The sequence below is a fragment of the Mandrillus leucophaeus genome, unplaced genomic scaffold (genome assembly GCF_000951045.1).
Source record: "Mandrillus leucophaeus isolate KB7577 unplaced genomic scaffold, Mleu.le_1.0 Scaffold30, whole genome shotgun sequence".
In the NCBI taxonomy this organism is placed as follows: Eukaryota; Metazoa; Chordata; class Mammalia; order Primates; family Cercopithecidae; genus Mandrillus; species Mandrillus leucophaeus.
In genome coordinates this window covers 4,573,626-4,597,370 of record NW_012103143.1, presented here as the reverse complement: position 1 = coordinate 4,597,370, position 23,745 = coordinate 4,573,626, and the positions used below count along the sequence as shown (strand labels likewise).

At 51.3% G+C, this 23,745-nt stretch overlaps 1 protein-coding gene across 1 annotated transcript in view; it reads left to right on the top strand.

Annotated features, from left to right (window-relative positions):
- Positions 1–21,039, top strand: part of SHANK2 (SH3 and multiple ankyrin repeat domains 2) — a 669,522-nt gene extending 648,483 nt beyond the window's left edge. The window contains exons 25-26 of the mRNA XM_011987076.1: positions 1,563–3,969; positions 15,755–21,039. Coding sequence (XP_011842466.1) covers positions 1,563–3,969; positions 15,755–16,325 — 2,978 coding nt within the window. The 3' untranslated portion in view covers positions 16,326–21,039. The remainder of the gene's footprint in view (positions 1–1,562; positions 3,970–15,754) is intronic.
- The last annotated feature ends 2,706 nt before the right edge of the window (positions 21,040–23,745 follow it).

Genomic DNA, 23,745 nt, shown 5'->3' with positions numbered 1-23,745 from the left:
GGTTTGGAATCTGTAATCTGAATGTAACCCAGTTTACTTTATAAGGTGTATTCTTAAATTAGTACTCCTTGGGAACATAATTGCCAGACTACCAACTCAGAGTGACTGGTCAATGGAGAACGAGCCATCTTTGCAATGCCAAAATGTCCTCCCACAAGGAGTACGTTAAATTTGGAATACCCTTATCGAATGGAAGTTTTCATTGGAATAAATTATTGTAGTTTGTCCTAGGAATTTTTTTTCATTTCAAGTAATTTATTTTGCTACCTCTTTGAAAACCCTGCATGCTCCTGACGTGAAATCCCTGTGCCGTGCGTCTGTCGGTGCGTGTGTGCGTGTCTCGCTTCCCTTCTCCCTGAGTGCTCCTGTTGACGTGTCTGTGTCTTGAGCTGTTGGACAGTCTGTAAAGTCACACCCAGGCAACACACCCAGAGAACCCTCAGGCCACGCTGCTGGCTGTTGTAGGACCTCAGCTGCATCCCCACACACTCAACATCCACGTATTTTCATTAGGTCAACTCATACTTTGTGCCAGTATGAGGTTCTATCAGCTGCGATCATGGTGGTCCGCTGGGCTCTCAGCCCCTGCTCTAGAGGGTCTTGACAGGACCACTTCCAGGGCTGCCACTGGGACCCAGAAGGGGCTCACTGAGGCCTGGCTCAGGATCCTACTCCTACCTCAGGCCGGGATCTTTAAAGGAACCTGGGCTCCCTCCCCTCAGGACCAGGCTCTAGAGCCCACATGGCCCCTCCTCTGAGCTGGCATTCCCCAGCCATCCACCTCTCCGAGGGTCCAGAGAGCTCCAGGACACACAGAACCCTAGTGGGGCCCAGTGAAGTCAGGCAATTAAAGGATTCACGTGACCCTCGAAGAAAAGCACCTCCTCCCAGCACACACACAGCCAACCGTGGGCAGATGGCTTTGCTCAGGGTGGCAGAGGCCTCCCTGTACATCTGGGCAGCCGCGGGGCTCAAGTGCCATCTGGATGGTGGACTGCACACCATCCTTGCCACATAAACACAGCAGTACCTGCACCCCTTTGCTCTCATTTCACATGGACAGGTGACAGCCTTAGGCCCCTGCCCTAAAAACCCTCCTAGGAGCCCTTACCATATCTGAAGGGGAGTGGTGGAAGGACACCTCCTGGTCTAGCCAACCCCGCCTCAAGCCCAATGCCAGCACAAGCACACGTGAGCACACACACATGCAGCCCCAAGGCAAGCTGCCCACTTGGCCTGCAGACTGACACACAGCTCAGCGTCAGGGGCCCTTCTGCCCTGGCCTCACATAGCTCCCCTGCTGCAGCCTGCGCCTGGAGGCTCCGCAGCAGCAGCGCACTCACAGCATCCCCAGTGCTTTTCTGTTCTTCCCTTTCTTGTCCTTTGGCTCACGATGGGCCATGTGACTAACCACTTGGCATTGTGGCTTGTGCTGTGTTTCATGAACACCCGTTCATCATCTGAACTTGTGAGTTTGTGGAGACGTAGCATATCGCACGTTCCTAGGAACTTAGGCTTTGTTGCTATTGTGACTTAAAGCTAAACCTATCTTCTCTTTGTAGGAATAACAGAGGAAGAGCGGCAGTTTCTGGCTCCTCCAATGCTAAAGTTCACCAGAAGCCTGTCCATGCCGGACACCTCCGAGGACATCCCCCCTCCACCACAGTCTGTGCCCCCGTCCCCACCACCACCTTCCCCCACCGCTTACAACTGCCCCAAGTCCCCAACTCCAAGAGTCTACGGGACAATTAAGCCTGCGTTCAATCAGAATTCTGCCGCCAAGGTGTCCCCCGCCACCAGGTCCGACACTGTGGCCACCATGATGAGGGAGAAGGGGATGTACTTCAGGAGAGAGCTGGATCGCTACTCCCTGGACTCTGAAGACCTCTACAGTCGGAACGCCGGCCCACAGGCCAACTTCCGCAACAAGAGGGGCCAGATGCCCGAAAACCCATACTCAGAGGTGGGGAAGATCGCCAGCAAAGCCGTCTACGTCCCCGCCAAGCCCGCCAGGCGGAAGGGGATGCTGGTGAAGCAGTCCAACGTGGAGGACAGCCCCGAGAAGACGTGCTCCATCCCTATCCCGACCATCATCGTGAAGGAGCCGTCCACCAGCAGCAGCGGCAAGAGCAGCCAGGGCAGCAGCATGGAGATCGACCCCCAGGCCCCGGAGCCACCAGGCCAGCTGCGGCCTGACGAAAGCCTGACCGTCAGCAGCCCCTTCGCCGCCGCCATCGCCGGAGCCGTCCGCGACCGTGAGAAGCGGCTGGAAGCCAGGAGGAACTCCCCGGCCTTCCTCTCCACAGACCTGGGGGACGAGGATGTGGGCCTGGGGCCACCTGCCCCCCGGACGCGGCCCTCCATGTTCCCCGAGGAGGGGGTTTTCGCCGACGAGGACAGCGCTGAGCAGCTGTCATCCCCCATGCCGGGTGCCACGCCCAGGGAGCCCGAAAACCATTTCGTGGGTGGCGCCGAGGCCAGTGCTCAGGGTGAGGCTGGGAGGCCGCTGAATTCCACGTCCAAAGCCCAGGGGCCTGAGAGCAGCCCAGCAGTACCCCCTACAAGCAGCGGCACAGCTGGCCCCGGGAATTACGTCCACCCACTCACAGGGCGGCTGCTTGATCCCAGCTCCCCGCTGGCCCTGGCACTCTCTGCAAGGGACCGAGCCATGAAGGAGTCTCAGCAGGGGCCCAAAGGGGAGGCCCCCAAGGCCGACCTCAACAAACCTCTTTACATTGATACCAAAATGCGGCCCAGCCTAGATGCTGGCTTCCCTACGGTCACCAGGCAGAACACTCGGGGACCCCTGAGGCGACAGGAGACGGAGAACAAGTACGAGACCGACCTGGGCCGAGACCGGAAGGGCGACGACAAGAAGAACATGCTGATCGACATCATGGACACGTCCCAGCAGAAGTCGGCTGGCCTGCTGATGGTCCACACCGTGGACGCCACTAAGCTGGACAATGCCCTGCAGGAAGAGGACGAGAAGGCAGACGTGGAGATGAAGCCAGACAGCTCGCCGTCCGAGGTGCCAGAAGGTGTTTCCGAAACCGAAGGTGCTTTACAGATCTCCGCTGCCCCCGAGCCCACCACCGTGCCCGGCAGAACCATCGTGGCGGTGGGCTCCATGGAAGAGGCGGTGATTTTGCCATTCCGCATCCCTCCTCCCCCTCTGGCATCCGTGGACTTGGACGAGGATTTTATTTTTACAGAGCCATTGCCTCCTCCCCTGGAATTTGCAAATAGTTTTGATATCCCCGATGACCGGGCAGCTTCTGTCCCGGCTCTCACAGACTTAGTGAAGCAGAAGAAAAGCGACACCCCTCAGTCCCCTTCGTTGAACTCCAGCCAACCAACCAACTCTGCAGACAGCAAGAAGCCAGCCAGTCTTTCAAACTGTCTGCCTGCCTCATTCCTGCCACCCCCTGAAAGCTTTGACGCCGTCGCCGACTCTGGGATCGAGGAGGTGGACAGCCGGAGTAGCAGCGACCACCACCTCGAGACGACCAGCACTATCTCCACCGTGTCTAGCATCTCCACCTTGTCTTCCGAAGGTGGAGAGAACGTGGACACCTGCACAGTCTATGCAGATGGGCAAGCATTTATGGTTGACAAACCCCCAGTACCTCCTAAGCCAAAAATGAAGCCCATCATTCACAAAAGCAATGCACTTTATCAAGACGCGCTCGTGGAAGAGGATGTAGATAGCTTTGTTATCCCCCCGCCCGCTCCCCCACCCCCGCCGGGCAGTGCCCAGCCTGGGATGGCCAAGGTTCTCCAGCCAAGGACCTCCAAGTTGTGGGGCGACGTCACAGAGATCAAAAGCCCGATTCTCTCAGGCCCAAAGGCAAATGTTATTAGTGAATTGAACTCTATCCTACAGCAAATGAACCGAGAGAAATCAGCAAAGCCGGGGGAAGGACTGGATTCACCAATGGGAGCCAAGTCCGCCAGCCTCGCTCCAAGGTAAGTCCGCGGTTGGTGCAGGTGCACACTGCTCCGCGTGCACTGTCCCTGCTGACCAGGAAAGGCCCTCGGGTAGCAGCCCCAGCGGACATGAAGAGGGGAATTTGTAAAGCCTGTGTGGGCCACGTCTGTTAATGCAATAACACTTCTTTTTCTCATGCTCCTGGACTCTGGGACAGCCAAGTAATGATCACAGCCATCCTGGTGGGACACAGCACTCCCTCCTAAAGACCTGTAATGAAATGAGGTTGCTGGAAGCCCTCCCCACCGTGGCTTCCAAAGAGAAGCTCCACTCTCTCCTCTGTGCCCTCCAGATCTCTGCCAGGACTACCTAGAAGGCCATTTAGAGCCTCACCAAAGCCCAAACCAAGCTTCAAGTTGGTTGCAGGAGACCAGCTGCCCCAAGAGGGCAGCGAGTGGGTGGGCGGCGGGTGCAGGTGTCTGAATACACGTGTGGGTTCTTCTCCCCGCATCACTACCAGGTTTGCGGGCTAGGGAGGCACTGGGTCATGGCTGTACTGGTGAACTCCAAGTGCAGTACATTCTTCCCTGCCAGCCCCCCTGTCCCAGGGGCAGAAGCCTCCAGCTGTGTCCATGTCAGCCCTTCACAGTATCATGCAGGGTTTACATTATTTCCATTGGAACTGAAGGTAGAGTAAGTCAGGAGTCATTTCTAGATGCAACCAGAGGGCTCTATCTGAGGCTGTCTAGAAGGAGCCCATATATGATCTCTCTTGCACTGCTACAAAGAAATACCCGAGACTGGGTAATTTATAAAGAAACAAGGTTTAACTGGCTCCAGTTCTGCAAGCTATATAGGAAGCATGGTGCTGACATCTGCTTGGCTTCTGGAGAAGCCTCAAGAAACTTTCAGTGATCACGGAAGGGGGAGCAAGAGGGAATTGGGGGAGGTGCCACATTCTTTAAACCACCTGATCTCGTGAGAGCTCACTAACTATGTACAGTACCCCGGGGGATGGTGCTACCATTCATGAGAACTCCCCCACCATGATCTGATCACCTCCCAGGAGGCACCTCTTCCAACGCTGGGGATTACAATTTTGCATATGAGATATGGGTGGGAACACAAATCCAAACCATATCAGGGCTCAGGAGTCTGTGGCTTTTGGGAGCCCCATTGGCTCCCGTGATGGCTTATGGTTCTTGGTTCTCCTTCCCCGTGGCGTGCACCATTTTGCTGTTCCCCAGGCAGCAGCATCTTCAGTCTCTCCCACTGATACTTGATCTCGGGTTTCATCATTTTGACTAATGAAGTCTCTCTCCACACCCCTGCTGGGCAGGCATTTGATTTAAGCCACTCAGTGCAGTAATCAGTGACATCACATACAGCTGGGACTCAAGATGTAACCTGAGAGCCCCAATTTTCCCAGTTATTTTTCAGTGTGGATGTAAATAAATGACTCGGATGCCATCTATTACTCTAGAGGAGTATCGATAGACTGACATTGGTAGAGAGAAGCACAGTTACACGGCAGACGTTCAGACAGTGCCTCCAGTCAAGGAGAAAGTCTTTAAGAATTATGTACGTATATACCTACAAGTACACTCAACAGCCTCCAGGAATTTTGAGAAAGGGTGTTGCTTTGCCGCTCAGGCTGGAGTGCTGTGATGTGATCACGGCTCACTGCAGCCTAGACCTCCTGGGCTTAAGAAATCCTCACACCTCACCTCGCCTCCTGAGTAGCTAGGACTATAGACGCATGCCACCACACCCAGCTAATTTTTTTGTTTGTTTGTTTTTGTTTTTGTTTTTGTTGGTAGAGATGGGGTCTCGCCATGTTTCCCGGGCTGGTCTCGAACTTCTGGGCTCAAGCGAACCAGTGGGCTCAAGCGAACCACTCGCCTCAGCCTCCCAAAGTGCTGGGATTGCAGACATGAGCCACTGCACTGGGCCAAAAATCTGAAAAACTGACTAGTTTAACCCTTCCCCATTACATACTAATGTGGCTCTTGCGTCATTACTCTATGTGGAAGCAACAATTAAGAGGCCTTATCTTAGTGTTTCACATTTTTACAAAAGACTTTCACATGGGTGGGTAATTTTTATGACAGCTGGGGCGCAGGTATGAGTCACACCCATTTTTCAGAGGATAAGCGGCTTGTCTGCATACACAGCCAGCAGGAGATAGAGCTGGGGATAGATAGGGACACAGGCTGGGGTTTCTTGACTTTTACTTCCCCTTGTAAGCAATGTCTGCAGTAAGGAAGGAACTGGAAGGGAATGGCTCTAGGGCTGGAGGAAGGAATGCATTGTTCAGGCCAGCGGAGCATCCTGCACCAAGCTCTGCTCTCCTGAGCACTCCACCTGGTGAGTCCAGGGACCTCGTCCGTAGGGGCCTCTCCCTGAGTGGCAGCTGGACAGCTCGTCCCCTCTACTTGTCTTCAGGCTGGGCCGGCTCCTGGGGTGCCCACAGGGGAGCGGGACTCCACCTTATGTGTCTCTAGGGTTTCTCTGCCCTGCACTGCTCCAGAGGGACCCTGAGTGGGGGGCTGGCTCAAAGCAGACCTCACAGGGCAGAATCCTGCTGGACTCTGAAGGAGAGCAGCTGCATACCACTGCCGACCCACGCTTGGGAGCCAAGAATGGCCGCCTCCCAGCTGTCCTGTTATTTATAGCCCGGCTCTCTTACAGTAAGAACACAGGAGCTCACACCTATGACACAAAGCATTCACCAAATGCCAGGCACCGCATTCCACGGCACCCCTGAGCCAGGGCCTGTAATTTTTCCCGCTGCGCAAACAAGGAACCCGAGGGCAGGGCGGTGAATCTACTGAGCCAAGGGTACTTCACAGGAAGACGTGGAGCTAGACCCCCAACCCACGGAGCTGGCTCAGGGTTTGACTCCTGACCTTGTGGGAGCCAGGGACTGCCTTGGAAGGAATGACCAACTGGCAAAGCGAACACCTACAAGGCTGAGACTGCCATGGGCAGGACTGCTCTCAGGCCTCTGACTCCCCTTAGGCCAAGCTCTTTGGTCACCATGAGGCTAATAGCAGGTTTAGTCACTAGGAGGTCACCCTGTGGCTGATAACAGCAGGCTTAGTCACTAGGGGTTCACTGGCACTGCCAAGTTCCCAGAGGCCATGTCTGTTCCTTCCTGCTCCCAGCCAAGGGTTACACTTTACACTCAGGGTTGGACTAGAAATAGGATGGCCTAAAGCCGGAGGACAAAGATGAAGGGCATTCGCTGTAGGCACTAGACTAGGCTTAATTCTCTCCCTCACCCTTGCTTCTTGGATCTAATAACCTCACCAGGCTGAGCACTTGGGACAAAGCCCCCAAGGAGGTGTGCCAGTCACGGGACACACTGATAAGGACAAGTTGGGGGGGTCAGTCAACCACCACCAGGGGTTCCAGAATTGCCAGGGCAACAAAGCTGCCCCCCTTGCCGTGAGGGCTGTCTCCTCTCAGCCACAGACCCAGCTCTGGGCACGTCTCCTTTGCTGGGCGTGGCCTTCACGGATGGGCCCTGGGCATTTGATCATCTGAGGATCAGAGGGAGCCTTAAGAACTCTCGCCGGAGCTCACCTGCCTGGCGACTCACCACCCCTTTTCAATGCATCTAAAAATTAAGAGCTGTGAATGGCCCTGGGCAAAATGAGGCACGAAATTGGATGAAGGGAATTCCTACTGAGGAAAAAGAAATGAGTTTTTCCAGGGAAAATTGAAAACCAGCCATGCTTTTTTGAAATAATAGATAAGCAGTGGTGGAAAAATCCCATTTCCATAGAAACAAGTTTTGATTGCCCAAGAAAGGGACCGTTTTTAGAGTTGTTCCTCAAATGTTCATTCACAAAATGGGCAGAAACCTCAGCTGAACATGACCCTTTTAAAGTTGGTCTCGTCCTTGGAATCTTCCTTTCTTTTCACTTCTTGCAAGAATCCAGGATGGGATCAAAGGAAGCAGCTAAAGATTAAACGACTAGATCCTCGTTTTCCTTGGGTGTGTGTGATTTAACTTGAGCCATGAATGAGTCTCTGCTGCTCCCAGTTCTTCCCTGAAGTCAAGGATGACATGGAATTTGCAGGCGTCTTAATTACAAAGATGCTGACTAAAGGAAGATGATGAAGTAGTTCTCTTTAGTACATAATGTTAAGAGAGAAAAAAGTACATCATGTTAGAGGCGTCTCTCAGGGTGATCTGAAAACGCCCTGCCAAGAATGGAGGCGTAAATTCTGAGAAAAGTGTTCCAGGACCACCTGGCCTGATTATTCCAGGAGGTAATCTCATCTTTGATCTCAAACTGGATCAAAGTGAAGGAAACTGGTTTGGGGAAGGAAGAGTGAGTGTGTCTCCGTGAAGAGTCAGTGGTCCCTCCTCCACAGAAAGCCAAGACAACAGCTGCCAGCCCAGAGGCCTGACAGTGCCACACACTGGGGGTCCCAGCACAGGAGCCTGGGGCTGCAAAAGCTCAGAGCCTGAAGCTCCTCAGGTGCAGGCCTGGGAGACCGACTGGACACTCAGGCTTGGAATCACGGCCCAGCCCCACCGTCTCCTGAGTTCACCAGTCAGGAGTTCACTGGGCCACTTTCTACAAGCCCAGTGCCAGGCTGAGGCTACAGAGTAATGAGGAATACACCAACAAGGATGCCTGGGCCCTCAGAATGGGGCAGCAATGCCGTCACTAATCATTCACTCCACAAAGTTAGGGATTGCCTTTATGTGCCAGGCACCATGCTGTGCCCAGGATTTATCACTGAACAAGAAGACATTCCAGATGCCCCTCCCTTTGGGGAGCTCAAATTCTCGAGGGGAGAAGTGGACAACAAATAATAAGACCAACCCAAACTGTGACAAATGCCACAGAGGAGCCACAACATGCTACTAGGTTAGTGACACCAGTGCAGAAACGGGCTATGACGCACCAGCAGGTTACAATAACCACATACAGAAGAGAGCCTTGGGACACCAGCAGGTTAACCCTGACCACACACAGAAAGGGCTGACTATGATGCCCTAGCAGGTTACAGCGAGCATGTGCAGAAAGGGACTGACACTCTGTAAGGAAATGACATTTGAATGACCAGAAATTTAAAAAGGAGCCAGCCTTGCAGAAAACCAGGAGTGGAGCATCCCAGCATGGGACAGAGAATACAAGGCCCTGAGGCCAGAAAGCGCCTTCCATGCTCATGAAACCATGGCCAGATGAGGAGGGCTGGGCAGGGCCAGGTCACAAGGGGCTTGCAGGCCATGGGCATGAGCTGGGTGGAGTTCCAGATACGGCTGCCTTCAGAGGGCTTCAGCAAAGCCTTGGCATGACCAGACTTTGTTTCCTGAACAAGAAAAAGCCCAGGCAGCTGTGTGATCAGGTGAATCCATTGGTGGCACAGGGAGGCTGCTATGGGAGTGTAGGGCCTGCACACTGGAGACAAACAGGTAGACTCAAGGGATAAGTGCCTAAAGAACCCAGGAAAACACAGCAGCTTGCCTGACTTACATGCTTTGACCCAAAACAAACTTGCTATGACCCAGGAGCTCCAGGTGTCCTTTGCCCTCCAGCTTTATTGAGAGAGAATTGACACATACCAGGCGCCGACTGTAAAGCCAGATACATCTGACGTTCTTTACCATCACTTCCATGGCAGAGGTCAGCTTCACATTCACTCTGTGTATGTGGGGGCAACAGAGCAGTGAGTGTGTGCTTGTGGGGGTCCCCCATGGCTTCTGTTAGGGGGCATGGCCTATAAGAGTTCCCCAGAGTCCCCTCTAGGTCACCAGCCCTTTGCAGTGGGGGAGGTCCAGAAGGGATCTCGAGATTGGCCTTCGCTTCCCCATGGGATGGATGGGCTTGAGGAAGATTTGTCCTGTGAAACTCCAGGTCCCAGAGGCCTCTGAGTCGTCAGGCTACCTGGATGTGAGCTCAGGCGAGTTTTCCTCCCGAGGCCCCTGTGCCCGCTGCCTCACGTACCTCCCTCCCCTTGCCAAGGCCTCCAGTCCCTCCTGGGATCTCTGCAGTATTATCCTGACAGCCTCTTGATTTTCAGATAATTTTAGGCTGTTAAAAAATTATCTCTGCCCAGCTGGTCCCAGAGCACAGACTGCTCCAAAACTGACTTGGTACTAGAAGCTGCCTCACGGTTTTTCAGCACCTCGGCACCAGCAGGGTGGTGTGAGGGTTTCCAGGCCCTGATAGAAACGTGAATGTGATGTCAGTGAATGCGACTGTGGATGGCTGGGGGCACTAGTAAGGTTGTGCATCCACCGGGGCTGGTACTTGTGGGAGTTGGGCAAGGATGAATGGGAGTGCCTCGTCCTTGCCCGTCAACAGGTGGATCTCAAGTCAGAGTCTTCCTCCCCATTTTGGACATGAGGCCTCTTTGGCAAAAGCATATCACAGGGTGAATCTCTCTTCCCAAGAGCTGGGCACCTTCTTGATCCTAGCTGTGAACCTCCAGGCGCGAAAACCTGGATTCCTGGTGGAACTGCTGCAGAGCCTCAGGCTGCCTGCCCTGCTCCCGGGTCTGGCTCTGTAACTCGGCAAAGTCCCTTAACTTTCTGATCTGAGAAAAGGATATATTATCCATCAACACTTCAGTCAACAATTATTTATTCCACCCCTGTTCTGGGCCAGCCTCGAGGACTAAAACTAGACCACCAGGACCCCCTCATGGCACTCAGAGCTGGGGGTGAGGCGGAGGCCTGGCAGCTGCTGAGACACACAACATAAGGCATGGCACAGGTGAGAGTGTGGGCTCCAGTCCCCACATCCAGGCCTCGGGCAAGCTAGGTAAGGACTTGGTGCCTCCAGTTCTATCTTTTCAATGCCCTGCTCATCAGGAGGCTATAAAGATGGAATAAATAAGAAAGCAGTTTGGAAATAAGTGCTATTTTCATGCAAGATGGAGGCTCATCACTAAAATGCAGAGGCGTGCAGTGTGCTGGAGAGAACATATGTTGACAGGCTCCAAGTCCAGCCCCAGTGCTGGCCGGGCCCAGCAGGCCCTTGACAGGCGGCTCATGGGAGGGACAGAACCAGCATACCTAAGCAGCGTCACTGACCAGCCCCTGGTCCATGTTCAGCTACAGTTAAAGAACAAATTACTCTAGCTATGCCAGAGGCTGATGCGGGAGAATCAGTTGAGGAGGTTGAGGCTGCAGTGAGCTATGATTGCTGCATGACCTTGTCTCAAAAAAAAAAAAAAAAGCCAAATTGAATTTGTAAACAGTGAAAAAGCCACTTGCTTCTTTACTTACCGCACCCCAATTAACTTGTACTGATGAACTAACAGCACCTCTTTGAGTGTCTCAATTACCTTTTTTTTTTTTTTTAATTCTCACATTTCTACATGGATTTGATTTAAAAGGCAGGGTAGACAGTGGTGACCTGGTGGGGAGTTGGGTGTGAGTGTGTATATGTGTCTGTGTTCTAAATCAGGGCAGCAGATTCCTGTGTGTTCCGACTGGGAACCCAGTGGTTGCTTAGCAACGTAACCATCTGTGCAACCGGGAAGATCCAGTGCATATCATCAATGTGATTAACCAAGAGAGTCAAGCTGGTGAGGAGGGCAGGGCGGGCAGCCCAGGGTGGCCTGCACCCTGCATCTCACACTTGCAGGCAGTTATTTTCTATAGCGATGTTGGGCAGGACATTGGCAGGCCCCAAGCACGTGACGCCCCCGTGATTAACGGCTGGGCTGTTATCTTGTGATGCAGACTTGAAGCAAAGCACTTGTCCTGTTGGGGTGCCCTCCCCGGCCAGGAATGTTCGTTTATCCTCCCTAAGCCTCAGGAAAGACAGTCCAGACACCTGAGGTAGGAAATTGGCAATAAGCTGCTTCTCAGTGGGCTTCAGGCAGAGGTGAACTTCACTCCAATGCCACTATTTTCTTTCTTTTTTCCTGGTTATTTTTCTTCTTTACAAGTGGTTACATTATCCCAAGCCAAAGAAGGAGAAGGCAAGCCTGTGAGTTTCCCACGCTCCCTATGAAAGTGATGCCATATTGATGTTTCAGCTCTGGGCAGGCTGTGGCAGGCCGGAGGGACTACCACGGATGGGCTCTCAGCCAGGGTCTGCCCCACTGCCTTCATTTCATCTGTCGAAAGCAGCTTTTTTCTGTTTCTTCCTTTCTTGTTCATTAATTTTTGCGGTGTTGTCTCAAGTCATTCCATTTGTCATTTTCATTTGCTCCCATGACCGGTGTTAACAGAAGAGGGTCGTGCTGAACGGAAGTAAGTGCCACCTGCCATGCTGCTGTGTGACCCCGTGTGTGCCACTCTCACGCTCCCGCTGCCCACCAAGGAGTTTGCAGAGCCTCCTCTTTGCTTCCTAACCACACACACAGCTGCCTGCAGAGCCTTTCCTGACAAAAGCCAAAATCAATCCAAACTACCTGGGAACAGCTGGGTATTTTCCCAGTGAGGGTGACACTGGGGCAACCCTCTGGGCCAGAGATACCCGTGGTGAATACTGCCCAGGTATGAAGCAGGTGCTCTCACTCTGGGGCTCACTTGCCTCTGCTTCACAGGCCTGGTGAGCACCAAGGCCAGGCCCCAGCCATGCTGCCACCGTGGAGCTGCCCAGAGTCAGGGCTGCAGGCACAGTCACCATGCAGTCAGCTTTAGCAAAAGCACATGGAGACCAGAACTTTACCCCAGCTACCCTCCTCCCCTAGTCCTCTGTGGGCATGTGTCTTCTTGTAAGACGTTTTCCCATTTTATAGGAAACATTCCCTGTGCCCCAAGGTCCTTGGCCCTAATTAACACCTTAAATCACCTCTGAATGCAGGGACTTTCAACTTACCCGTTATTTGATTTCAATCATCTTGGCTTAATTGTTTTATCAGTGTAGACAAATAAGCCTTCCCCAAAACCTGTGCTCTTGTGACTCTGGAATAGACACAGAAGAACAGGCCACAGCACCCCCAGTTTTAACTTAAGTTGGAACTGGAGCTGGTCTTTCAAACCTCTTTGAGTACCAGAGAAGGGGGGGTTGCAGGTTTCTTCATGTATCCTATGTCCATAGGCCACCTCTCTCTTGAGAATGTAAACTGAGATAATAGAGGGTGCTGGCCCCTCTCCCCTGCTGTGAAGCCCCACTGGACTCTGATTTGATTTCAGGTTTTCTGTTTGTTTGTTTTTTGTTTTTATGAGAAGTCATCTCGCTCAGTTGCCCAGGCTGGAGTGCAGTGGCATGATCTCCGCTCACTGCAACCTCCACCTCCTGGGTTCAAGCAATTCTCCTGCCTCAGCCTCCCAGTAGCTGGGATTACAGGTGCCCGCCACCACACCCAGCTAATTTTTTTTTTTTTTTAATTTTTAGTAGAGACAGGGTTTCACCCTATTGGCCAGGCTGGTCTCAAACCTCTGACCTCCAATGATTCACCCACCTCGGCCTCCCAAAGTGCTGGGATTTGCCTGGCCTCCAATTTCTTGATTGTGAGTAACTGGGCCCAGAAACAGTGGAGGAATCCTCAGAGTCTCACCTGCCTTATGCCTGTTGGTGTGACCAGTACAACCAATGACCAGCAAGCCCCCATTGAGGGTGGGGGCCGGCTCTAGATGTAACATCTCCCACTCAGGGGCACCCAGCCCTCCGGAAAATAGCATGTGAACACCCTGTGGGTGGATGGGGTCCCTGGCCCAGCAGTGCCCCCACCAGCCCCTGCAAACACTTCTCATAGCAGGATGGAAGCCTCAGTCCACAGCACAGGCCCCTTTCAGATTTGCTCCTCCTTTCTCACTATGAACTACTCCACACTTTAAGCAACAGTGACTAACATCAAGCAGGGAAGTGTCCCACAGCTTAGGGGCACCTAGGTAACTGATGGGTGGTTTCACCCAAATACACATCCACGGTGAAGAAAGAGAAAAGAAAACCCGGAGAGACAACTGGACCAGCGGCGGGGCCCATCTCTAGCTCACTCCCTTTGCTTTTAGCTCCTGGAGGGTTCTGGGCCATTAGCTTTGTGCATACGCTGGAATGAAAACCAAGGCCTAACCAAATGGCCTCTAAGGTTCAGTGTCTCAGTGTCCAGGGAGTTTGTTAATTGCAGACACCTGGTCCCCATGCACAGCACTCCTGCTTCCATAGGTTTGAGACAAGCTCAGGAGTCCTCACTGCCTACCAGTGTCCCAGGTGGTTTCTATGAAGGGTTGTGGGCTCCTCTTTCGGAAGTGCTGCTCTGACTGGTCAGCCATTGAGCTCCAAAGACAGCCCCAATGCAAGTCGATGAACCGGCCCCCAGCAGATGGGCAGGGGCTTCAGTCTTGCCCTCCAGGGAGTCTCCCCACACAGCAGCATCTCTGCTGTTCACAGCTCTCCCCCTCTTGCCCATGACCCTTTCACTGAGACACTGCAGCCCACCACCATTCACGGTCATGGTGTCACACCAGTGCACTCCTCATGCTCTCCAGAGCCCCTCCACCCGGGGTAACCTGCCACGTAGGAGGGAGAGGAGCCCACTTCATGCGGGAAGATGTGGAGACGGGAGAAAAGTGCACCCAAGCTGGCATTTGGCAGAGCCAGGGCTCCAGCAGACATCTCTCAAGTCCAGGTCTTGAAGAGAGAGCTGTGGTAGGATGGATCTTCCCAGAAGTAGTGGGTGGGCTGTTCATATCCAAGTGAATGGGCCCAAAAGGCAAGAGACCCACACCTCTCTTCCCTCTCCCCAGTGGCTGTGGCCTTCCTAGGGGCAATAGGATGAATGGGCTTTCAGTGTGGGGACAGCAAAACACGCACCAGGGCCCAGAGTGGCAGTTGTTCTCTTGGTGTGGAGAGTGCCTGCCATGGGCGTTGTCCAAAGCCCGTGAGGAAGTGATGTGTGAAAGGCCACCTCCATGGGGTAAGTGTGAGGACTCGGACTTCTCTGGCCCTGAGATGGGACCTCCTGCCTGTAGGAGCCATCTGGCCACCTCCCTGGGGCCAGTAAAGATTGGAGCTGGAAGGTTCGTCCTGACTTGAGCTCTGAGGGCTTTGCCTGCCTAGCCAGAGTGGCAAGGCACAGGGGACCCTCGGGGACGCCCATGGCCACCCTGGGGAACACAGGGCTCCTCGCGCGTTCTGCTTTTCAGTAAGGCCCGTGTGTCCTACCAGTGAGCTAAAGAGGTTAAAAATAACACAGTGCACCCCAGCTCCTTCTGCAACAAAACTGTCCACTGGGTGGGTGCTGGACAGCGTTGCCTCAGGAAGGTGAGCACAGCCCACGCTGGCCACACAAGCCACGCCCTGCTGTCTGTGTTTCTGGGTGATCTCAAACCCTGAGTGCCCTACATGGCTACAGGGGTTCCAGTCACTGAAAAGGACCGCCTGGAAATGATCCTGCCCTGCTCTTGTCCATTTACCCAAAAAGCCAAAGGCTGCCAGGCGGCTCAGAGGGGCCTCTCCTTCAGGTGTGCGCCCTCCCACCTGCTGAAGCTGAGGCTCTGGAGATGTTACCCGGCACGTTCTGTCCAGGGGACAGGATCCCACATGTCCCTGTCTCCATACCCTCTTCAAGGGACCCCTTCCAAGTGCCTCAGTGGCCACCCTCCTGAGGGCCCCCCTGGCCCTGCCCCCCAGCACAGGCAGGTCCCCCAGCTCCTCTGTCCCAGTTCAGGTGAGTGGGCTGACGTGGTGTGCTCTGGTGTCTCCACCTCTGCTGTGGCTCCTTTCTCCCCCTCCCCCACCCTGGCATGGCAAATCATTTGTTCACTGCCAGCGCATCTGCCACTAGACACTCTGGCATGGTTTGGGCATCTCCTTCGCCTTCCTTGGTGATCTGCACCCAGCTGCCCTGACTCGGTGACCTGCCTTGTGACGGTCTTCTCTGTTGTTGCTGTTTCAGAAGCCCGGAGATCATGAGCACCATCTCAGGTACACGGAGCACGACGGTCACCTTCACTGTTCGCCCCGGCACCTCCCAACCCATCACCCTGCAGAGCCGGCCCCCCGACTACGAAAGCAGGACCTCAGGAACAAGACGTGCCCCAAGCCCTGTGGTCTCGCCAACAGAGATGAACAAAGAGACCCTGCCCGCCCCCCTGTCTGCTGCCGCCGCCTCTCCTTCTCCCACTCTCTCAGATGTCTTTAGCCTTCCAAGCCAGCCCCCTTCCGGGGATCTATTTGGCTTGAACCCAGCGGGACGCAGTAGGTCGCCATCCCCCTCGATACTGCAACAGCCAATCTCAAATAAGCCTTTTACAACTAAACCTGTCCACCTGTGGACTAAACCAGACGTGGCCGATTGGCTGGAAAGTCTAAACTTGGGTGAACATAAAGAGGCCTTCATGGACAATGAGATCGACGGCAGTCACTTACCAAACCTGCAGAAGGAGGACCTCATCGATCTTGGGGTGACTCGAGTTGGGCACAGAATGAACATAGAAAGGGCTTTGAAACAGCTGCTGGACAGATAAGGACGGCTGCTCTCCACCTCGCAGACTGCTCTTGTTATAAGTAGAGATGGGCTCGTGCTGAAACATCTGAATGCCAAGCGAAGTCTGTGAACATCAACCCCACTCCATGGGTTTGTCTCCTGGTACCCAAAGAAATACTGAGTTGTGTCCACAACATGGCTGGGTCTTCAGACCCCTGGCTCACCATGTGGGTGTCTTGGGCAGTTTCTATCAAACATGGGACAAGGGGAGAGAGTTTTTCTAACATGGAAAGAGATTCCCAGCCTGCCGCCCAGCATGCAGGTGGCCTCGCTTTGCTGGGTCCGAGAGGCTCCCCGTTGATTTTGCACGGGATCCTAGCTCTTGTAGGCAGACACCAGTGCACTCTAGATACCTCCTGAGACCTCCGTCCTCTGCTTTCTGGGCAGCTCTCACCACCCCAGGCCCCGGCACAAGGCCTTTCCTCAGTCCTGTGGCCTCCTGGAGGACACCTGATGCTCACCTGCCCCTCTTTCTCCTGCACTTGGCTTGCAGTGAGATGCTCCCAGATGCATTTGTCCAGTGCCCTGTCATGGGCCTGAAAGGCAGAGAAACTTTTTCCTACACAGATTATTTTCCCCATCTCCTCCTGTGGTTTGCATCCATGGCTCCTTGGCCATGAGGTTCCTGGCAGTGCTGGGAGTTTGGATGGGATCGTGCCCAGCTTTGCTTAGCTTTCTTTCTTTATTTCTGCAAATCTGTTAGCGTAATTCCAAGGTGGCCAAGCAGAAGTCACATGGAGTTAGTCAAAGCACAAAGTCACGATTCCACAATGGAGGGGAGACCTGGCCAAGGGAGCCAGCCAGCATGCTGCGGCCCAAGCTCCAGGTCTCCAGGACAAGAGCAATTGTCTGCCAGGAGCATCCATCCAGGATGGAGAATCAGGGCTTCTCTGCCTCTCAGAATTCTTTTTAATTGAAGATGTCTTGAGCTCTGCAAAGATCAGAGCAGGTGAGCATCCACTTGGACATGAAGGACAAGACGCATGGCTCACGGCGGGCACATGCAGCTGCCAGTGAGACAGCGTCTCCTCTGGGAGCTGGGCAGGCACAGCATTCTCAGTTCTGTGCCCAGCCAAGGGTGAGCATCTCTGCTGAGACAGTCCTTTTGCTCTCGGAGGCCAGGGAAGATGGTACTTAGAGGCTTTTCCCCTATCGCTCTGGGTGTCTAGGAATCCCACCAGCTTGTCTTAACAGTACAATAGCTTCTTTGAGGACCCAGTGGGTATGGCATATAGACAGAACCCAGGGTTGAGAACAGAAGGTGGGCGGCAGGATCAGAGCAAAAGCAGAGGCGTAAGGAGAGGAAAGCAGGGAGGTCTCCTGGGCTGCCAGGTCAGCCTCTCTGGCAAGGCTTTCTTGAGCCCTGCCCCTTTCTTTCCCCGGAGTCCCTCCACCCCATAACAATACCTCGAATTTCCAAAAGAGGTCACCAGATGCACATGGGCCACAAAACACACAGTCAGGCTTCCAGCACATTCTCCCCCATTTGGAGGATACTCGAATGTCAGGTTTTTGGTTTTATTATGATTTCAGAACTAGCTCAGCCCATCTCTAATTATAAAACATGTTTTTTTTTTTTTTCCTTTTTTTCTTGATTAGGTCTGGAACAGCTCTAGAATGAACACATAAAATTTAGCAATTTAAAATCTCTTTCTTTACTGCAAGTTTAAATAGTTGTACAGATAGTTTATAAGCACAATATTTTAAGAAAAAAAAGTGGCTGGTCTACTAGGCAGCCTTTGTGCCACTTCAGTGCTAGAAAGTTAAAGAAAAAAAAAAACTTTTGTGATTTAATAATACTATTTCTGTGGAATAATTATAAAAGTATGACCTTTTTAAATCAACCTTATTTGGATGCATCTGAACCAGCAGAGCTGTGTTATATTTTCTATCTTTGCTAGAACTTCGTCATTGAAGGACAATTTCTTCAAAGTGGTTACAATTCATAATGCAGCAGTTTCTCCAAAAACAAAAACAAAACACACACCACACACACGCGCTTTTCCAGCCACACACCCGATTTGGAAACCAAGTTTTTGGACCTTCTGTTCCAAAACCTTTTGCAGGTCAATCTTTGTATTTGAAATGATTCAAACCAACTTGAAATCAATTGAATATTAAGGCGCTTTACTTCCATGTGCTTTCAGTTTTTCCATGGTGAGATGAATAAGTATTACTCTAGAGAAATTTCAAGACAGGATACTATAGATGGCCTGCTGAGGCCGCCCCATATTTTAGAAAATGTAAAAATGGTGGTTTGGCCATTAATTTGTCTTCCATTTGATGATACTGCAAAATTCCGTGAGTCCATCCCTTTGGCGTGGCGCTTTCCCTGGGCCTACAGTTGGTATTACCTCTGTGCTCAGTACCAGGCAAAACACTAGCTCAAAGGAGAGTAAAGGAAACTGCTGGCAGACGATAACCAGTCGCAACTCAGTGACTTCGGTTTGCTGAACTTTGGCAACCAGTTGGTGAGGGCCAGATGTTATTCCCTTTCTTAAAGAGACTCCAAGCCACATGCCACTAACCACAAGCAAGCTGGCTGCAAGACTAAAGAGCTGATAACATAGCTTATTTTTACACTGTCTTCTTATAGAGAAGTAATAGACCTATCAGAACCTGCACTGACCAACAAATAAACACATGTTGCCAAGATGAATCGGTCTCTATCTCTATTTGCTTATTTTGGTACTGAAAGCAATAGTTCCTCATTCAAATCACCACCCACTGTTCTCCCCCTTTGGGACATGTTAGGACCAGGCCCTATTCCATGCCCCTCTTTAATGGTGGAACAAATGTTAAACTGCTCATCTAAAGATCATGTTGATATTATTCCAGGTTTTAAGATCAACTTTTGTTACATACTGTAATTTAAATAAACTGCATTTACATGCTTAGTTTCTGTAATATTGTGTATACAAAACCCAAATCTCTCAAAATGTAAATTATGTATACCTGCCAAGATACCTTTTCCAGGGTGTCTGTGCACATTTTAAGTTAATTCACATAATATAAAAATTACTCAATGTGACTGTTGATTTGCTGAACTTTACATATCACAAAGTGAATTATTTGTGATACTTTAGTTAATAAAATGGTAAATTTTTTCTCAGTTATTGAACAAGCAAGCATTATCCAGTTGATCTGGCAATGACTTTTTGTGTGTGGGCCACAATATTGATTTTCCCATTAACAATTTTTTTTTTTGTTTTTTAAATACTAATACGTTTCACACTATAGTTTGTGTAACAACACGTGTTCGCATTATCTATGTTGCTGTTACTTTTGTGCTTTTATTCTTTTTAGACTTTATAAAAAAAAAAAAAAAAGCTCCTGTAATTTGCACTTTCTCCCAATCCTTAAATCTCTTGTATGGCAACCAAAATTACTGTAAAAAAATAAATATACTATTGCACTAAGGTTGTGGTTCTGATTGCAAACAGTGAACACTGTCTGAATTAAACAAAAAGCTGCCCGACTTGCAATCTAATGTAGGTTATCTCAAGCATTGTGGCCAGCTCTGCCTCTCTAAAACTGACCAGAAAAATCTCTCTCATCGAGCAAATAGGCTCCTGTCACTGAGCTAATTTGCCTTGGTTCCATTTCCTTAAATTATTCTCAATTTATCAGTGGATACATGTATGTTATTTCAGAATTATGCAAAACGTCAAAATCTGCTTCTGTGACCGCTGCTATAGGCATGGAGCTGAGGCTCGGCTTTTCCTTTTGTTCTGGGTGGAAGCAGTGGTGCCGTGGAGGGCCAGCCAGATCCGGACCCTTCCCTCAGGGTCCAGTCTCCCCACACCCCAGCAGGGTGTCTTCTAGCCATAAGGCCAAGGGAGTGGCAGAACTGGGCTGCCTCTCTGGTTGACAAGCGAGCCACATGCTAAGGCTTGGAGCAAGAGAGAATTTGTGTCTATTGGCAAAGAACTAAGCCAGGAAGACATGGGCCATCCCTCCGCTTTAGGGAAGCATATTTTAAACCTAAACGTTGAACTTCTTCTTTGGCCTCACCAGTGAAAACTTGTTTGTTGTCTTTAGTTCCTAAAGTTTCTTCTACTTTGGCACATTCCCCAGTTGAGCAGCAGCCACTATGCTTCCATGTTCAGGAAAAATTCCAGTCCTCATATCTTCTGTAGTTCACCCTCAAGCTCTCCTGCTTCACCATCCAAGTTTCTCCCAAACCTTGGCACCCCCCTAGACTTTGCTTCCAATGGTTTCTTCCAGACCACTTTTCCTAGATGAATATATTCGTTTACCTTACTAGGAAAATTATTGGAAGATTTTTTTCTTTTACTTGAAATTGGAGGCACTTTAAGAACTGGTGAACTGGAATGTGTTTCTGTATTTGTAGACATCCATGTACCCATGCAAGTAGGTGAACATTCCACAGTGGCTGGGTGACCACAGCAGCTGCATGCAGACAGGACTGCCCATGCTTTGTGGGGAATCAGAGAATTTCCAGACTTGTTTCTCAGACTTCCGCAGATCTGATCACTTTGATTTCTAATCCATGCTGTATTGGTGATTTTGTTTATCGTTCCTGTAACTTGTTCTACATTCCACAGTCTTTACCGTTTTATGTTCAAAATTACAACAATCCCTGTCCATTGATTCCACTCTAGAACTCTTTGTTCATGGCAATTTTGAAACTTTAATACGAGCCTTCAAATAAACACAGAAAAGAAAAAAAAGGAAAAAAAAAATTAAGTGTGTGCCTTGGGTGTTTTGAACCTGATCTGCATAAAACCATATTGTATTCAAATGCTGTATCTTTCATGAAAGGATAAATATATCTTCAATGTATTAATGTAGCTGATAAAATAGTTATAGTGCCTTGTTTTCTGAACTGAGAAGCCCATATCAATGCACAACGTAAAGAAAGGACGGTTCGAGCTATGAAATGTTGAGGACACCTACACGTGATTCTGGAGCCTTTCTCATCATAAGACTGTGGAAAATACACAGTCGTTTAAGTTAAAAAATAAAAAGTAAATTGAAATAAGATTGTGTTATCAATTAATTTTCCATTAAAAGTGCTCTCTACTGTATCATTTTCAGCATTTTCATTTAATTAAAATACAAAATGTGTTTGAGGATTTTCACGGAAAGGAGAAAAGACATTTTAACCACAGGAGCCCTGGGCTCTCTGACCTCCTCCCCTTGTGCTGTGCCGCCCTCCGGTGGTACTCATTGGTAATGCTTAACGAAGCCATCAATATCAATCATTTCGACGTTTTGTTATAAATATACACAAATTCATTTTTAGTGATTGAGGCCACTCATTGCAGGAAAACTTTCCATTTTTCACAAGTGAAAGTGGCAACATGTGTGTTTTTCTTTTGACCAAAAAAAACGATGTGAGAAGTACATCAGCGTAATTCTTGTCTCAATGCTGTCATGCTCCATTTGCTTTAAGTGCAAAGCTTCCCTGAGCAGCCTCTGCCTTTCTAGAGGATGAGCCTGGGGTGTAGTGAGCATATCAGGGCTGCCATCTGCCTGCGGGACCAGAATAGCCACAGCAATAGTGAGCATTTGTGGGACTCTGGAAAGATGGGAGTGGCAGCAGCCCCATCTTCTCGGGGGCACCCCACAAACAGGCCGCAGAGGTTCTGGAGGCAGAGCACTGCCACGTGCTGTCCTGCCACACGCATCTCTCAAGGGAGTGAGGAGCTACTCAGATCCAGAACTCCCCACTGTGCCTGCTGAGCTCACAGACTATTAATCAGTGTGGCTATTTACCAGCCAGAAGAGTCCACTGGAATCCAGACTGTGTAGTTTCAGGCAACAATGCAGCCAATAATCCAAGAACCTGCACGGTGCTCAGGGAGAGGTGGCCAAGGCTTCTTGGTCACCCTGCTCCACATGTGCTGCTACTTCTGCTCCAAGTGTGAAGCGTGTGTCTGACAGCCAGAGGAGGGACCCTGGCACTGCCCACAGCCACTGGGTAAGACCTGGCAGCCAGGCTCTAGGCCCCCGTGAGGTGGGGACCATGGAAATGGCCCAGTTCACAGGACTGAGTGTGGAGACCCCTCACTAGCTACCTGCATCTGGGGGCCGGCCCCTCTGACGTGGTGCTCCTGGAAGGCAAGCCATCCTGCCATCGCCCACCTGTGGTCATCTCTGCCCAAGATGACTGCAAAAACATAATTAAGCGTGTTCTCCAAACCCCAGAACCCAGGGAGTGGGAAGAACACGTAGCCCTTGAAGCCCCGCAGAGGTGGCCACAAGCACAAGCATTCTGTGTGTGTACCCAAGAGGCAGCACTGGTTGGAAACAGCACTCAGTCTACCTAGTGCTATCTGGGACGGGCACCGTTCAGAGCACTGCACCCACCACGTGGATAACAGCCCTGTGAGGTAGCAACTAAAGTCCTATTTCCCAGATGAGGAAAATAAGTCTTGCCAAGGTCCACAGCAAGTGGAGAAGCAGAGGTTGCTGTGCAGCTTCCCAAGTCTATCTACAGGAGAGAGAACCTAGCCCGGGGCCTTGGGAACCATGCTGGCTCAGAATCTGCTCCACGCACAGGGTGCTTCCTCTCCCTGCCCCGTCTGACGTCGTGTGTGCAGGGCCAAGAATTCAGGAGGTGGGGCAAGGCGGGAGTCCCTACTCACTGAATCACATCAGGGCTGTGGAAAACTAAGACTGAATTCAGTGGCCATCTGGTTACCTTAATTCACTCCTCTGGGATCAGGAGAACCAAGACCTAGAAACCCCTGTTTTTCAGAGAAAGGACCCAACGTTTGTAAAGTCCCCTTTGCTTCGAGGGCATGTGACACATGGATCTGCTTTAATTCCCACAAGAATCCTATGAGGTTAAGTATCACCAAGGTGACTATCTCCTTTTCTCATGAGGACACTGAGGCTTGGAGAACCAGTTGCCACTGCCCACGGCCTCCAGGAAGCTACACAAGTTATCCCCAGCCTGTGAGACCTCACCGTGGGAGCAGAGTCGCCCGAGGCCAGTCCTTCCTAAGTCATCCGTGAAGCCTTCCTCCTGTGGCTGTGAACCGTCCAGAACCCTCCCAACACGCACCTCTGTGGCCTCAGCCAGCCATGGTACATTTCTGTTGCTTGCAACCACCATATGACAGAGCTCCTAGCCCACCACAATGACGACGTGTTTTCTCCCACAGCCCATGGCCCTCTCTGCCAGTCAGAACTGGGGCAGCCCCTTCCTCTCCCTCTACTGTCACCCCCATTGGTAGAGGAGAAAGGCCCAGCTAAAGAAGGATGAGACAGAGGGTCTTATGGCTACCAAGTGAGCCTGGAAACGGCTTGCCAGCCCCATGCAGCTGTGAAGCTCCACTTAACGCCAAGGGCATGGCCAGCTGCCCTCCTGGCCTTGGAGCCACCTGGGAGAGCTAAGAAAAGCTCCATCTTCACAAGTGGGAACTTAT